The sequence below is a fragment of the Microcebus murinus genome, chromosome 8, assembly GCF_040939455.1.
Source record: "Microcebus murinus isolate Inina chromosome 8, M.murinus_Inina_mat1.0, whole genome shotgun sequence".
NCBI lineage: Eukaryota > Metazoa > Chordata > Mammalia > Primates > Cheirogaleidae > Microcebus > Microcebus murinus.
In genome coordinates, this window is record NC_134111.1 from 56,311,448 (window position 1) to 56,329,651 (window position 18,204).

The 18,204-nt window shown below is 36.1% G+C and overlaps 1 protein-coding gene across 2 annotated transcripts in view; it reads right to left on the reverse strand.

Annotated features, from left to right (window-relative positions):
* CCDC141 (coiled-coil domain containing 141) overlaps positions 1-18,204 on the reverse strand; it is a 180,331-nt gene that overhangs the window by 108,852 nt on the left and 53,275 nt on the right. Inside the window, exons 5-6 of one of the 2 annotated variants that reach the window (XM_012785842.2) lie at positions 16,576-16,829; positions 4,353-4,469 (exon numbers count right to left, since the gene is read on the reverse strand). In XM_012785842.2, coding sequence (XP_012641296.2) covers positions 4,353-4,469; positions 16,576-16,829 — 371 coding nt within the window. Of the gene's footprint in view, positions 1-4,352; positions 4,470-6,762; positions 6,922-16,575; positions 16,830-18,204 lie in introns of those variants that run through there. The other variant, XM_012785846.3, reaches the window with a different exon arrangement.

The following is an 18,204-nucleotide window of genomic DNA, read 5'->3' on the forward strand; positions in this document are numbered from 1 at the left end:
TTTTTTCTGTGTCTATTGACATGATCATATAGTTTTTGTCTTTAATTCTGTTTTGTGATGTATCACATTTATTGATTTGCATATGTTGAACCATTCTTGCATCCCTGGTATAAAACCCACCTGATCATGGTGAATTATCCTTTTGGTGTACTATTGAATATGATTTTCTAGTATTTTGTTGAGGATTTTTATATCTATGTTCATCAGAGATATTGGTCTGTAGTTTTCTTTTTTTATTGTGTCCTTGTCTAGTTTGGACATAAGGGTGATACTGGCCTTGTAGAATGAGTTAAGGATAATTCCTTCCTCCTCAATTTTTTGAACAGTTTTGGGAAAATTGATATTAGTTCTACTTTGTATGTTTGGTGGAATTCAGTTGTGAATCCCATCTGACTTTGGGCTTTTTTGTTGTTGGGATATTTTTTATTACTGATTTAATACTATTACTTGCTATTGGTCTGATGAGAAGTTCTATTTCTTCCTAGTTCAGGATTGACAATTATTTCTTTAAAGAAGCCTGATACCCACCAAGGACTACATAGAACCTCTGGGAATGAGATCTAGACCAGCATTTTTTCAATGTCCCTCTGGTGACTCTAAAGTGAAGCCTAAGTTGAGAAGCACTAATCCAAACACCCCCCATGGCACCAACTACAAAGGATCAAAACTGAACCAAAGGTTGAAACTATAGAAGTATAGGTTGGTTCCTGAAGGCAGTTTTTCTATAAACATTATTTCTGATGTGTAAGAAAATTAATGATTATGCCTCCTCAGAGGAGTTAATAAGCAAGTATTTGTTTACATATTGTTTTAATACATCTTACAACTAATTCTGGGCTTCAAAGGTTAAATTCAAGCCTTGGGGCATCGAGTTTATGTATAATACAATTTAAGCGTATTTAGGGTTCTTACCAAACGATGATTTCTAATCATCTATGTCTGTTATTTCTTTATCTGTTACATGTATAAAATAAAAATAATTTTTCTTATTCAATAATGTATAATTTTAAACAATTACTCATAGTCCAAGGTTGTAATAAAAAAAACTTTTAGTTCAATCATTTCGACACATTCTGAATCAAGCATCACATGTAGTATGAGTTTTTTGAAAGTTGCTGTATTTTTTGTTTTGAACTTTTCCAGTAAGAAATGATAGAGACATTTTCAAAGTTTATTTAGAAAGAACTTACTGAATAGACTAACAAGCCATGCACACCAGCTCCCTGCTGTTCAATTTAACTGTGGGTAGCTGAAACACCTGCTTTTTCTGTGTTACCAGATTATTTATTTGAGTTTCACTAATGAGTCCCCAGCTTGATGCCTTGTTTCTATGTTAAATCTTCTTTGAAAGGAATGTTTCCCATTCCTTTCCCATACCCACACCCAAACAGAAGTCCAAAATATAATATGTTACTTACTATTTAAGGACATATAAAATTGGATTTCTTCTCTAAGAAGAAGAAATGAGATTGTTGGAAAACCACTGGTGAAAACGATTTATAAGTTTACACTATGGATGGGAAAGAAAACATTTTGGGAGGCACTACCAAAATGTGGTGCTTTCACAAATATTTTCTAATTGAATTTTCAAGGCTTCTCCTTACAGGTGAGGAAAGTGAGGCTCAGAGAGATCAAATATACCCACTTTTACATAGAGAGTGACATAGGGATCCAATCTTATTTTCCTCCATATAAGCACAACCCATTATAGCATTACAGTTAATTTCTAGATATTGCATTGCTCTGAGAAAATTAATGCACTAGACAGACTAAAATATAATATATAAATAATGTATACATAAAGAAAGATATTAAACTTGTCTGGAACTAATGATGTTTATCAGGAATTAGAATCCTTTTTACAACATTTGTTTGGATATTCATATTGCTTAAATAATAAAATATGTAATACCGTAATTTGATTTAATTCATATAATAGGATATTTTTCAGCTAAAGGATACTAGGTTACATTAGGAAATACTTATGATAAACTTTTAAATGGGGGAAAAAGCATGACTCTAATGCTGTGTGTTTCTAGGGTTGTATGTGAAAAGACTGAAAGGGAATGTGCAAAATATTAATAATGATTTTCTTTGGGTTGAAGGATTAGCAATTATTTTCCTTATAGTTTTGAAATTTTCTATCATGCACTTTATATAATAAAATATGTTATTAAACATTTATTTTACTCAACAATAAGAAAACAAACAACCTGATTAAAAAATGAGCCAAAGATTAACAGACATGTCACCAAAGAAGATATTTAGGAAAATAAGCATGTAAAAGACGTTCCACATCGTATATAATTAGGGAAATACAAATTAAAACAAGATACCACCACACAACTACTAGAATGGCCAAAATCCAGAACACAGACAAAGCCAAATGCTGGCAATAATGTGGAACAGCAGGAAATCCCATTCATTGCTAGTGGAGATGCAAAATGGTACAGCCACTTTGGAAGACAATTTGTGATTTCTAACAAAACTAAATATACTCTTACCATACAATCCAGCAATCATGCTCCTTGGTATTTGCTCAAATTAACTGAAAACTTATGTCCACACAGAAACTTGCACATGAATATTTATAACAACTTTATTCATAATTGTCAAAATTTGGAAGCAACCAAGATATCTTCAGTAGGTGAATGGATAAATAAACTGTGGTACATCCAGACAATGAAATATTTTTTATCTCTAAACAAAAATGAACTATCAAGCCATGAAACGACACAGAGGAAACTTGAATGCATATTATGAAGTAAAAAATGCCAATCTGAAAAGGTTCCCTAGTATATGATTCTAACTACATAACATTGTGGAAAAGGCCAAACTACGGAGACAGTGAAAAGATCAGTGGTTGCCAGCGGTTGGGGAAGGAGCAATGAATAGGCAGAGCACAGAGGGTTCTTAACGGCAGTGCAAACGGTCTTATGATTCTATAATGATGGATGCATGTCATTACACATTTATCCAAACCCATAGAATGTACAATACCAAGAGTGAATCCTCATGTAAACTGTGGACTTTGGGTGATAATGATGAGTATAACAGATGTACCACTATCTAGGGCATGTTAATAACTTTTAATTTCCTAAACACATAAACCAGATGCGGAAAAATTTTAAAGAACTCAAAAAATGATCAGTCATTGCCAGTCTTCTGTCACTGCACCTTTTATCAAGTGAATATTCAAACCAACTAGTTTGAATACCTACAATACACTGCAGTATTCAAATAGAAGCAAGAAACTAAACTAAAACAAAATAAAGTGTTATGATCCCTATGAGATTTAAGTCTAAATAAATGCCATCTACTTCTTTCACCCATACCCGCGAACTCCCATCCTTTCAGGCATGTATGTCACACTGCCTTCCCTATTTTCAATCATTATCTAGTAGCATTGGCCCATTGTTTACCAGAGCTTTATGACTTAGCTCTACCTACAAATATCAACAACCCAAGATACTAATAACATAAATTTCTCTAAATCTTGATAGTAATTATTCACTGTTCCCACCCAATCTGCTATGATAGACATTTGTTTTCTTGCAGATCAATATGGAGCATCTGAAAAACTTTTGGAAAGTATTTATAGCCGCGCCACCCCCCTTGGTGTAAATGCATAGATTTCCAAATAACAAGACACAACGGGGAGAGGAGCAACTGCCACGTGGCTGCTTTGCTCATTTTGCTTTCAGCACTTCATGGTTCCATTTTTGCACATCCCACACACCTACAAGTGGTTGCCTGGCTGGTAGCTATTACTTATTGCAAAACTGAGATATTTGAAACAAGTTAAGGAACTAGGGAAACGTAAATGGGAACAGCAATCAAAACTATACTTGGAAATCATAAAAGTGATAGTGGAGCAAGACATCAGTGTAGAAATAAAATTTTTTAGAAAGCTAACAGAGTGTAATTTTTAAGAACTTGAGCCCTGGAGTCAGACAAAACCTAGAAATGAATTTCAACTCTGCCACTAACAAGACCTATTACATTGGTCAAGTTACTTTGAATCTCTAAGCCTCTGTGGTTCGATCCATAAAATGGGAAAATAATACCCACCCCTTAAGGGTTTGTGATAATTTAGATAATGCCTGGTACATAGTAACTACTCAAAAAAATATAGCTATTGTTGTAGAAGCCATTGTTTTGTTTATTATTATTCTAGAAGCTCAATCAATGCATAGTGGTATTTGCTAATGTGATAAGGATCTTTATTATGTAAATAGTAGATTATTCAAAAAGAGCTTTTTAGTTCTCCTCTAAATTACCGACAGAAGCATATTCAACAAAAGTTCATGCATTTTTCAATTATATTTTAATGTGTCTAATATGTCTCTTACCTTTGCTTTTATTATCAGTTCCTCATGCTTACGAATTAGCTCCTCATTGTCTGAAAGAGATGAACCTAGACTTTGTTCCTGTAAATCTCTGATGGTTTTCTGAAACCAGCAAGTAACCTAGGTAAGAAGTAATAAAGAAAGATCAAAATTCAAATACTCAGAAGAAGTGAGTAAAAATTCAGAAATAATTTCTCAATCTTTCAATGCTTAAAATGAATTTCTCTTTATATAAACTAAGCTCATGGATTATATTAAAATGATCGAGTTCTTTATTTTTATTCATTTCAACCTTTACGTGCTTAAGAGAAAAAAAACATAATTCCAGAAAACCCTGAAAATGACTTGTCAGTTCAGCAGATTACATGGCATGAAGAATTCAAAATTTCCTAGCAAAGAACCAAAATAGATTCCCATACAGTCCGTAAATCATGCATTCTTTTAAAATATAAATTCTTTCCTGAATATGAATATAAATCTGAGAATAGTTACATAAACCCATATGAAGATATTAGATAGCATATGTAGAATTATATTTTCTGCTATAAGAAAGGCAATACAAAAATATTTAGTTTGCTGCAATTATAGAAAATCTATATCCAGAAAATAGAGGGGTTATTAAAATTCCATTGACATTACAAGTGGCTAAGGGTGTGACTGACATTCAGTAGACTTGGTTCACAATACCAGCCATATACAGTGATAAAACAAGAAATAGCGAAGAACTTGAAAGAAGCTCATACATTTTAAAATGATGCCATAACTTGACATGGGCCCCCTGGAAGTAGATTCCTCATTGCAATTAAAGGAGACTTGGATTTTTACTCTCAGATCCTGTACAGTTTTATCCTTGTGGTCACATCATAGCCACTGATTCTTAAGAGACTGCTACGAACTAGACAGTTTGCTAGTTGATTTGGAGGCCTCACCTCTACTTCTCTCAACAATTTTGTAGTAGGTATGATATCATCATCGCAGAGATGAGGTAACTGAGTTTTTGAGAGGTTAAGCTGCTTATCCAGGGCTGTGTAGTAAGTAGCAGAGACAGGATTTGTCTACAAGTCTACAAGATCTCAAAGTCCATGCTCTTTTCCCTATCCCCTGCTACCCCTCTTGAGTAACCTAAAGTCTCACAGTCATCAGCGGGAATGACTTCAAGCCTGAAAAATGAATACTGGCAGCCCATTCACAACAATGGGCTATAATCCCATGCCTGACACTGTGTTTTTCTCTAGCCAGGTTGTCTTGCCTGCAACAGCCTCAAGATGGCCAAGGAGAAAGCTAGGTTCAGACCAAAGTTTCCCACAATAAATGTGCACACATCATATACATATGTCAGAGTTAGAGGCTCGCCTAGAATCAGACACCCCAGGACCATTACACACCTGCTATCACAAAGCTGACTATGAGATCAAAAGGTCTGCACCAACTTGTAGCCTTTTCTAGCATGGAATAATAGGCAGTAATACAGGGGATGGGACAATTTCCCCAGCTCTCTGCTAATTGGAAATCTTTGTCAACCAGCATTTTAGCCCATTGTGGGTGCAAAAAAAAGAATATTGGTGAACTTACAGCAGTTTTCATGTGAAGTACACCTCATTTTCTTCAGAATATTTGGTAATCTATGCATAATATACACATTCTAGCCAGTCCCTATATTTAAAGTATTATGCTGACTGTAAAAGTATTGTAAAAGTATTTTACTTTTACAAGTAAAATTATTTTACAAGTAAAAGTATTTACAATCACTTGACGGCAGTCTGTTTTTCTAGTATCCCAATTAGAGCTAGAGGATATGTACAATATGCACATTAGAACTCACAGAGAGTATTTTATCAAGAGCTATAAAATGTATTCATTAATTTATTTTATTTTATAAAACAAAATAATTTTTCACAAAAATGCAGTCAGCCCTATAAAAACTCAACTAGAGGAATGATGTGAGGATTTTCCTCAAAATAAAGTAGATCATGAATATAACTAAGTTTCAGAGATACTTATTTTATTAAGTAGTGGGAGTGAGTTTTACTTATTCTTAGCTAAAATGGGAGGGACCTAGAAATTTCAAGAATGCTTTAATGGGGACAGTTATTAAAGAATCTGAGTGGATGAAAAATGAGTAAAAACAGGTGTTCACTAATCTCTAAAAACAGGTGAGAAGCTTGAACCCTCAGATAATCCTATTAAACTTTGTGAGTCAAAGACTTGTCATCTAACACATGCCAACAGTGATGAAAGTCAGGAAAGAGTGAGTTGTTTTGATTTTCAAACAGTATCTACTGACCTCATCCCTAGATTTGGCAAGTACTATCTCAACTCCTAAGAGATACTATTCCTGTTAGGCAGTACTATTCCCTTTAAGAGAATGTAGTTAGAGAACTATGGTAATATTCAATATATCTTGTTTGCATACCTGCTTGTTAAAGCATGCTGTCTTTCTACAGCTACACATTCTTACTACCAGATGCATTCTGAAAAGAAACATAAAAACAAGTTGGCACAAAACTCAGAAGTAAGTAAGATCATCATGAGTATGTTATATCTCATTATGAGATATTCACACACATGAACAGCCTCTTAGATCACATTCGCCATGTGTGCTGTGGGATGTACACAAAATAGGCTCTGAGTCCTTCTGATGCTAAAATAAGACACCCTAAATAACCAAGAGCACGTCAACCATAATGTTCTGCCACCCAGTAAATCAGTCATTGTGTCTTTCGAGTAGCCACCACAGACAGCTGCACAGATATTCCAAGTGCACTTTTTATAAGCTTTTAAATTATATCAGCTGCTGTCCAAAAGCCTGAGTGATAAGTACAGTAAATGATGCATCAAGACATTTCTGTAGAATGTGGTCCCTGCAAAAGTATGAAGACATGAGCCACAGGTTGAGGGGATGAGGAAAGGAAGGAAGGACAAAAAGCATTTAAAGTATGCACCGGGAATTGGTTCTGGGCAACGAGATGGATTAAAGGGGAAAATAAGAAGACTTTTGCTCTCTCTTCCCAGTTTCGACCTTTCAGCCTGACTGAAGCAACGTGTTCATGGTCATACCATGGATTTGGCATGACATGCTAGGTATTCGGTGCCCAGAGGAGGTAGAACTAAGGCACAGAAGGAGTGAGGCAGATCTTTTTGCTGGGGGAGTGGAAGGGCTAAAAGTAGCACCTTTCATAGAGTGACAAATTAGAGAGAAAAGAAAGTCAGCAAAGAAGGAGTAATCAGGAACGTTCAATGAACACCAAGATCTGCCTTGAAAGTTAAAAAGGAATGACAGGAAAACTTACACCAAAAATGGTGCAGACCTGCTCTGTTCAATATGGTAGCCACTAACCACACTTGGTTATCTAGTACTTGCAATGTGACTAGTCCAAACTGTGACATGCTCTATGTGTAAAATACACAGCAGATTTCACTGACTTGGTATAAAAATAATGAAAATATCTCATTAAGAATGTTAGTATTGATTACCTATTAAAATAATATTTTAGATGTGTTGGGTTAAATAAAAAATATTATTGCTTTTCACTTTTATGTGGCTTTTTACTTTTTAAATATTTCTTTTTTACTTTTTTAATGTAGCTACCAGAAAATTCAAACTCACATATGTGAGTTGTGTTATGTTATCACTGGGTGGTTCTGCAATTCAAAGGTATTCAGAGTTTCTTTATATGTTAAATGTAGATTTTGGGGCTGAGTTTTAACTAAGGGCGATTTAAAATAGTGCAGTCAGTAGACCAGTATAATGAGATATGCCAGTTAGTAAGTATTTATGGGCCACTGAGTAGGGAGGTGAGGAAATGGAACCAATGACACTTTGAAGAAGTATATTGGCTTAATTTATTGGCTAAGTAAATGATGGCAGCTTCAGAGAAAGCAGAGGTAACAAAAGGGCATCTCCCACCTTTTTTTCTACTTTGATCAGATGAGATTTACGCATTTCTTGGCAGATGTAGGGAACTGAAGATGCAGGGAGGAAAGCTGATACAGGAATGTACCAGAAAATGGGAAGGTTGGAAGAGAGAACAATTGAAGGTATTTAGTCTTGGACAAGGAAAAACTAGTTTTTGCTTGTTGGACATCCCACCCCCACCTTGAACCCCTACTGATAGAGAAGAAGGAAGATAGTAAAGTGAGCCAGCCTTCACAGAGTGGTATCAGGTAGGACTCTAGGTGGGTTACAACATTGCCTCAACTGATCTTCACACCCTTCCAACGATGGAGATATTTGTTTTTTCAACAGATAAGGAAATTGAGACCCAGACAGGCAAGGTAACTTGCCTAAGTTCACACAACCAATGTGTGGGGATCCAGAAATGCCACCATCAGAATTTATGCTTTTCTATCCAGTATTTTTATTTCTCATCATATCCATCTGCAGAAACAAAGGATTCTGGAGAAGAGAAGTGGTTCTTATTAGGCTATTATTATGAACTTTCTTAAAATGAAGACCGAAACACAGGGCTGTGGTTACAGAACCTAATCCTAACATGAAATAGGTCCTGTGTACAATCACATGGTGGGTGAGACAATGAAAATACTGCATTAGAGAGTAGAACGGATGTGTGGGAGGGGCCCGGGAGGAGGAGGCCAGCTGCAGGCAGAGGTGACAACAAGCACAGACTGAGAATTCCTGTTACCAAACAATATGTGACAAAGACAGGACTGAGAGATGGGGAATACAAGCAGTAGAAAATGTTCTGTGATGGTCAAGGATAAATAAGTCAGACGGCAAGAAGGTGGACTGCTGCCCCAGCCCAAAGCCGTGCATCAGAATGCCATAAACCACTGCAGTTTCTTTTGGTACAATTTGTTCTACAATCTGAGATTGGATCTTGTTTTTTCATCTTTATTTAAAGATATGCGGTAGAAGGCAAGCTAGCAATAAGCAATTCAAACCACCTTAACAAAAATGCTTAAGGGTAGATGAAAATCTCAACAAATTACTTTCATTTTCTTTTCCACGTGCACAATAATAGCTCTTGCTGAACAACCAGTTACTATTAGAGACAAAAAAAAAAAAAACAACTGATAAAGGAGGAAAAAAGACATCACTTATTTATCTTCTTTAACCCAAGACTTTTTGACAGACTCTCTTCCAATTACTGAAACACACACATATACAGAAATGTTTTCAATTATAGTTGATGGCCACAGGTGACAGTTCTATCTACTTTGTTATTGAAGGCATGCTTCCACAAGGTTTTGGTTTTTGTTTTCTTTTATACAGTAGGGAAACCAGTTGTCTTTATTTTGTACCAGGCAATCTAGTCAAATGTGCTTTGTACTTAACTAAGCAATAATCAGACTTCAAATATCCATTGGATCCATTAGGTGATAATGTATATCAGAAAAGACTCTAAAAGCCATGTTGCTGATGTTTGTATTAATACCTGATGACTTGAGTAGGGGAAGAAAGAATAACTACTACTAAACACATGGATTGAGTTTCTATTTTTAGATGTATTCTGGAATTGATCTAGTTATTGGCCTGTTATTATTTGGACTTAGTCTCAGAGATTCTAGGAAGACAATGTTCACAATTTTCTTTTATATTATTTGGGAGCCCTTTGTGAATTACTGGAGTCAGCTGGAAGGTATTAGTGTCTCCTTTACAAGTTTTCAAGTCCCAGGATTCTCTGTTGGGGGGCAGTAGGAAAGCTAGCATACATTGTCATGAGGCAAAATTTGTTACTTTATAAACAGCTTCATGTATAATCTTTCTCCCTGTCTAGTATTATAATTTTATGTTTAATTTTTGTGACTTATGCTAACATACACTTTCTCTTTTGATATCTTTGTCCTCCAATAGAACGTCATTCCACAATGTTCTAGGATTGTCCAGTACAACATCCAGTTATATGATCATCATAAAACCCAAATTACTGAGTCACACTCAGTGTGATGTCCCTTCTTCACCATCGTAGCATCAACAAAACTTTAGAATGAGCATTCAGAAAAACTTAAGAACTCAGGTAAGATAATTTATGTTTATACCTACCTGGATTTTTAAATATTTCCTTGTTCACATAATTATCAACACAGTAAGCATTAATTATTATTTATAATATTAAGAAATTGAGGAGATTCTAATTCCTCATGAAGATACTGTTTAAATTGTGTTATATTCGAATAGCAGAATGCTATATTATATCCATTAATTACTTATTCTCTTTTTGACACAAGAATATGTTTATGATTTGTCCAATTTAATAAATACCAGGTCATAATATAGGAAATATAGGTTAATTCCATTAGTTTTTGTTTGTTTGTTTAGTTTTTTCTTTAGTAAATGTGGGTGTGCCTGTAGATACATCTACATTTCAAGAAAATAGTATAAGGACTTCCATTTCCAAAATAGCTGTCAACTCTCATTTGTGTTTAGGTAGACTCTTCACTTCCAACTATTAATGGTGGAAAGTTGTATAGTCTGATAGATAAAATCAGTACAGTGGAAGTCTCTGGACCTAAATTTTAGTTTCAGCATTACCTCTGACTCATTGTGGGGGAATTTCCCCAGCAGTGGGAAGAACTCTTTTTTTCAAGAAAGGAAACAAAGCTCCACCCAGTGCCTTGGCAATGTGCAGCCCTGATTGTTGGACAAAATAAATCAGAAACCATCATATTGACAGGATAAATCACTGTTAAATTTTAAAGGATGTTTAAATTCTTTTAAAGTATGCCATTCATTTTGCTTGCTCACGAGTCTCCCTATAAAATGCATTAAAATTAATTGGGCTTTTTGGCTAGTCTTTGGGGACCATGAGAATGAAGGAAGAGTAGAGAATGAGTCCTGGCCAGCGTGGGGTGGTAGCAGTGCTGAGGAGAAAAGGAAATCCAACAATCTCCAATACCAGGGGCAGGGAAGAAGAAAAAGAGCTCAGAGAGGCGGAAGGATATATATAGGCAGCCCCAGGACTTAGTAGATACCTCAGGCAGCAACAGCTAATTTGTCACACAATGGGTGTGAGTGTTGGGAGCAAGCGGACCTTTCTCAAGGAGCATGAGCGTGCACACACACACACACATCACTTCTGAGAATGAATTTGATCACAGAATGTGTCCCACATCCCTCTTACCAACTGATTGGGGGCTTAAGTAATCAAAACTGATTTGGGGGCTTAAGTAATCAAAACACCGTTAAACCATCAGTTACATTGACCAGTATACAAAAGTGTCAAACCAAATTCAACGAAAATATGATAAACTATAACAAGTATAAATGAGCTAAAGAAATAGTTAAAGGATAGAGGAGGGAAAAATTGATTTTTAACTTGATCTTGCAGATAAAGCTGACCTTTTGAATAAACGAAGCTGGATATCAAGCCACGAAATGACATTTATTCCCCCTCACAACATTTTAGAAAGCTAAGATTATTTAGTGGTTTAGAGAATTGGTGTGGGATCTGGCCAATATATAAGATTTTGTATGCCAGTGATTATTTAGTAAAGCTTAGAAAGAAACCACCAAAATATGTAGTGATATGGTGAATATTTATTTAAACATTATGGAGCCAAACTGTGCTCTAAGGATTTTAAAATATATAATCTTGTTTATTTTGATAACAAATGTATAGGCAGATATTATTATTATCCTCATTTTACAAAAAGAGAAACTGAGGCACCGAGGCTAAATAACTGGCTCAAAGTCACACAGCTAATAAATTGATACCCATGCCATCTGCACCAGAGTCCCTGTTACTACCATTGGCCTACAATGCTATTGAAAGCAATAGTGATTAACATGCATTCCAATTAGGAGAGGTTTCTATTACTTTCAAAATCACATGCTTTTTCTATAAACACTCTAAAACACTTTGCATTTACTACTGGCATGCCTTAAAAAGTATTCTAGAGATAGCCTAAAGCCTGTGTGCTAAAATGAAATCCTGTGATAAATTTTAATCTATGAATGGGTAGATGTAATTTATATTTGTTACTGGATCAAACTATTGGATACCAGTATCACCATGTTAATTCACCCCTTATTTTGGTCTTATACTAGCCAATGTTTGAAAACTACATTCAAAGAAAGATTTTTTTTTTCTAAACCCTTACCACTTTGTATGTTATCTCATATTAATTTAAGCGGATCAAACATCTAAGCTCTAAATCCTAGTTAGAAGGTGGCATTATATACAAAAAACATACACATGAATGTGTCTGTTTACACACATACAGTTTTAAAGATGACTACCAGGCACTAGACTGGTGCCCAGAGGCTATGGTTATATATATCATCTCTGATACAATTTTAATTGCCCATTGCCAAGGAATATACTGAGTGATTATGATATGCATTGTACCCAAATTATAAAACCACAGAACCTTCCAAATGTGAATTCTATTATCTTCCCTTCCACCCCAAAGATGTGTATCTTATATGTGATCTGGGTAGTAAAAAGAGATTGTCTGCCCTCATGTCTTAATTCTCCTAGACATCCTTGAAACTGTCTTGGATAAAGAAACCATGAATAACTTAGTTTTAATATATTTGTTTGTCTCACTTATGCCTGATTGGAGCAATTGAGAAAAATTACATTCATAAATCTTCTTGCCAAGATAATTAATTATGCACAAAATACTCCAAGCTGCTTCTGATTTTCATTAATGAAGCAGATTATCTGCAAAATAAGATGCTGCTAGAGCCGAAAAGAAAGGTCAGCTGCTCATCTTTAAATGTAAAATGAGTGCACATTTTTCCATCTGAAAAACAATGATAAAGAAAGAACATGCTATGATTATGTTTACGAGACTATCGCATCCCAATTGAGATAGAAAAGTATGTGCTTTTTAATTATGCTTTTTCTGCATTTGATGGGAATCTTAAGTCACCACTGTGGTGGTCACTGGATTTCCTTTCCAAAGGAGAATTAGCTGAACTATTATAGTTCAAAAGCATCAGGCCATAGGCACTTAGAAATAGAGAAGCACTAAATGTATCTTTTAAGTGACCCTTATGAGAGAAAACACATCACATATTCAGACATCCACATTATTATTCATCAGTAATCTTTGTTCTAATTCTCCACTTAATTTCCTTTTTTCTTAAGTGGTTAACATGATTGACAAAGCTGATATTTTATTAAGTAAAGTTTGGCAGCCCCTATGTTCCCTTAAAGTAAGTACCGAACTGACAAAAACTCTTTGTCCTCCAATAGAACGTCATTCCACAATGTTCTAGGATTGTCGGGTACAACATCCAGTTACATGACCATCATAAAACCCAAATTACTGAGTCACACTCAGTGTGATGTCCCTTCTTCACCATCGTAGCATCAACAAAACTTTAGAATAGAAACATTCAGAAAAACTTAAGAACTCAGGTAAGATAATTTATGTTTATACCTACCTGGATTTTTAAGTATTTCCTTGTTCACATAATTATCAACACAGTAAGCATTAATTATTGTTTATAATATTAATAAATTGAGGAGATTCTAATTCCTCATGAAGATACTGTTTAAATTGTGTTATATTCGAATAGCAGAATACTATATTATACCGATTAATTACTTATTCTCCTTTTGACACAAGAATATGTCTATGATTTGTCCAATTTAATAAATACCAGGTCATAATACAGGAAATATAGGTTAATTCCATTAGTTTTTGTTTGTTTAGTTTTTTCTTTAGTAAATGTGGGTGTGCCTGTGTCTCATGCTTGTATAAGTCTAGAAGGTGGCAGAATGCCAGAATGCTAATACCAATCATCTGCATGGACAGTAGTCTTTGCATTTCTAACAAATGAGCATTATAAGGTCACAAGCAGGAAAAAAATACTACTTTTCGTTTTAAACTATTAAGTCAGTGCCCATTGAATAAGGATGGCTGTTAAGATTATAAAAGTGACTTTTATTTGATCACACCCTAAGAACTCAATATAAATAATGAAATTGGCCTTCGATCCAAGTGGTCTTTACTTGAGCATGATGGTGGAGGGGCTGGGAGTGGGACAATGTAATATGTTGAGCTTTCGCGTGCTTATCAGACGAGATGGTAATAATTGCTAATACAAAGTAGCAAGTTACTCTGTTCCAGGGACTGTTCCAAGCACTTGACATATAATAACTCATTTGATCTTCAACACTTTGAGGTCGATACTATTAGTACCCACATTTTTACAGAAAACTGAATCTCAGGAAAGTTAAATAATTTCTCAATTACTCAGCCAATAAGTAGTAGAGCCAGGATTTGAATCTGTCCAACAGTGCGGCCCCAAACTTTGTGCTCTTACAAGCATGAAGAGACAACAGTTACCTGTATTAATTATTCCAGCCACTGGCACTGCCACAAGCAAGAGAAATCATAAGGTGGATGTTTTAAGATTAAGAACCTAAATTTTATATTTAAGGAAATTGATTTCTTACTTATTGACTGATTATATTTAAAATAATATTTATTCTTCTTATTATAACGAAATTAGGTTTGGTTCAAGGAATGTTAGGAATGGAGTCTAAATGAAAGCCTCATTCTCTTAACCACAAATGTGCATCTAAAAGCCTTACTATGCCTATGACGGCCTCTTACAACTAAATAACATTAAGAGACCTCAGCATTTATAAAACAGTAATGCTAAACCCAGGGGAAAGAATCTGGGTTGGATGAGAAAGAATTCATAAATTGTGAAACTTAACCAAAGAGAGGTAAGGTAAAGAAACTAACATTTATTAAGCACCTTTTAAAATGCTAGACATTGTGCCTACATATTTTACACATATTTAATCCTCGGGAGTTAAGTATTTCCAATTTAAAGATGAGGCCTATCAATACAGCAATGAGATACTGCTATATACCTATTAAAGTGGCCAAAATCCAGAACATTGACAATACCAAATGCTGGCAAAGATGAACAGGAAATCTCATTCTTCGCTGGTGGGAATACAAAATGGTACAGCCACTTCCAAAGACAGTTCAGCAGTTTCTTTACAAAACTAAACATATTCTTACCATGCAAGCCAGCAATTATGCTCCTTAGTATTTGCCCAAATGAACTAAAAACTTAGGTCTACACAAAAAGCTGCACATGGATATTTATAACTGTTTTATTCATAGTTGTCAAAATTTGGAAGCAACCAAGATGCCTTTCAGTAGGTGAATGCATGAATAACCTGTGGTACTTCCAGACAATGAAATATTATTCAGCACTCAACAGAAATGAGCCATCAAGCCATGAAACAACATGGAGTAGACTTAAATGCATTTTACTAAATGAGAAATTCCAATCTGAAAAGGCCACTTACTGCACGATTCTAACTATATGACATTGTGGAAAAGGCAAAACTATGGAGACAGTGAAAATTTCAGTAATTGCCAGGGGTTCGGGGAGGGAGCAATGAATAAGCTGAGCACAGATGGCTTTTAGGGCAGTGAAAAAAGTCTGTATGATTCTATAATGATGGACACATGTCATTACACATTTATCCAAACCCATAGAGGTATAACCAGGAAACTGCTCTCTGCATCATCTCTCCCTAAAAATTTCTTCCACTTAATCTGCATAGATTTGAGCATGGGATTGTGGCAATCAAAAATGTTGCAATAACTATCTCATCTATTTGAGGTGGGGGTTTGTAAAGACAGTTCTCTCAGCTCTTACCCACAAATGACCAGAATGGAAGGAATGCATGGCCAGCATACTAACAGCTGATTGGAGCCCTGCCTGCTGTTTGAGTAATGAGCTCTAATTAGCCTGCAAACCCACCAACCCCCAAAGCCCTCTGACCACTCAATGTTCAGCCATAGGCCAAGGTCATATTTCTTCATTGGCACTAGATCCCTCTTCTAAGAACATTATCTCTATTTGGGGCTGACAGACTTTTCTTTTTTACTGATGTTAGCAACAATCTAGTAAAATTCAGCACCATAATGCCTATTCAACTTCCAAGAAAACTGCAATTAGCATTTCAGAATTTTAAAGAAACATGCCTAAAAGTAGTGACCTGGAAGGAAATGAGAATCCAACAATAAAGCACACTCATTTTCAAAACCACCCATGGGTGTTCTGCCATTTATAAAATCAATGTTATAATGAAAGAAAATAAAAATCTTTTTTAATATTATTTACTTGGGAAAGCAACATGGTAGTTTGGATGAAAGACGTTTGGAGCCAAGACCAAAGGATTTGACCACAAAAACTGAGAAACTGTGCCATGGCATGGCTAATCTACACAGTAACCAATGAGCTGAGGCCAGGACATCAGCCAGTGCCCCTTCGGGTTACCTGGTTTTCTTGTTGTTCCCACTGACATATCTGCAGAACCTGACCCAATTCTTGCCACTGTTGCTTCAGGTACTTGTCTAGTTGCCGTCTCCTGTCCTGCAGAAGTTCGAGAAGGCTGTCGATCTTCAGACAGCTGCTGTGAGCTCCCTGAATCAACTCGGGATTGACGTTAGGTCCATCACACTTGAATTTTTCTATGAAGTCCGTGAGTTGTTGACTTTTGTTTAAAAGGGCTAGAGATCGTTCTAAGAGTTCTAGAAGAAAATTACACAAAGAAGGAATGATGAGATGAGCAAGCTTTTATATAGTAATATTTGGACTCTTCATAATTTAACATATATGTAGATTTTACATTAATAAATAAAAAGCTGTACTGCAAGGAATTTAAATGTGTAAACACAAACTGCCTACAATACTTGAAAGAAACAACTGGACGTACACCTTGGCCTAACATTTGCAATAGCATTAACGCCAAACGAGAGGATGCTAAAGTTCAGCAATGGCGTGATTTAGTATAGGGAGCGGAAAAATCGTGGGATTTTGACGCTGCTTCAATCAGTTTTCAGCGATGGTTAAGTGTTCTACATCCTGAGGTGATTGAACTAAATATGAAGTTCAACGGCTAATGCCTATAGTGGCCAAACAAAACCTCAATGAACATGGCGTGCAGGTGCCCAGATGCCAGGGACCAAAGAATAGTAGAAAATGCTCACTTAGTCTAGCTGGGTCAGCTGTCACTCGGTTCTGACCAGCTGTTGACATGAGGGAGTACGGGCCCAGGGTTCATGGAGCGCCCAATTGTTTAAAGAGTTTCAAGTAGAGATGTGAAGCTTTTGATTTTTAAATCTTCTGTAATTCCTATTTCTTTAATTTAAAAAACACCACAGGATAAACAAAGCAAATGGGCCACCAGTTTGCAATCTCTGAAGCAAACAGCATCGTAGGTTTGGGTAACATCTTGTAGAATTGGGATTTTAAGCCTGAAAATTGAAAAAGCACCAATGGAGACAGCACAGACGGGACAGAGCTGAGAAGAGCACAGTGGGCAGCACCACACTTGGGATCAAGTGGAGATGCAACTGGGAACGGGCCACTCCCCATCAGCCAGAAACCCAGCAGCTCCCCATGACACACCCCTCTCCATTCTGCCACCAAAAGGACTTGCCAGTTTCGTCCTGTCTCCTGCATCTGCCTGCTGCTTCTCTCCATCCCCACCATGCAAAGCATCATCTGTCCCCTGGATGTGCCCGGTCTTCTCTTAATAGCATTTGCTCTCCAGTCCATTCCGCCATTCTTCACGCTTTAGCCACAGAGATCTTTTCTAAACATAGCATGTCTCAAATGCACCCACACGCTCACCCCCCCCACCACATGTAATACAATGGCTTCCCATTGACTTAAAATTACAGACAGCCCCCTTCATGTGGATGATCAGGCCTGGCATGGTTTAGTCTCTATTTTCCTTTTAAGATTGTCTCAATCTCTCTGCCTTTCATCCCAACCTTCTTTAAATTCCTCACATATGCTAGACTCCCTTTTGCCCCTGAACTTTCACTATTTCCTCTAACAGGGACACCATTCTCCTTAACCCCCTCCTTCTTTATCTTTAGTCTATGCATACTACAGGTA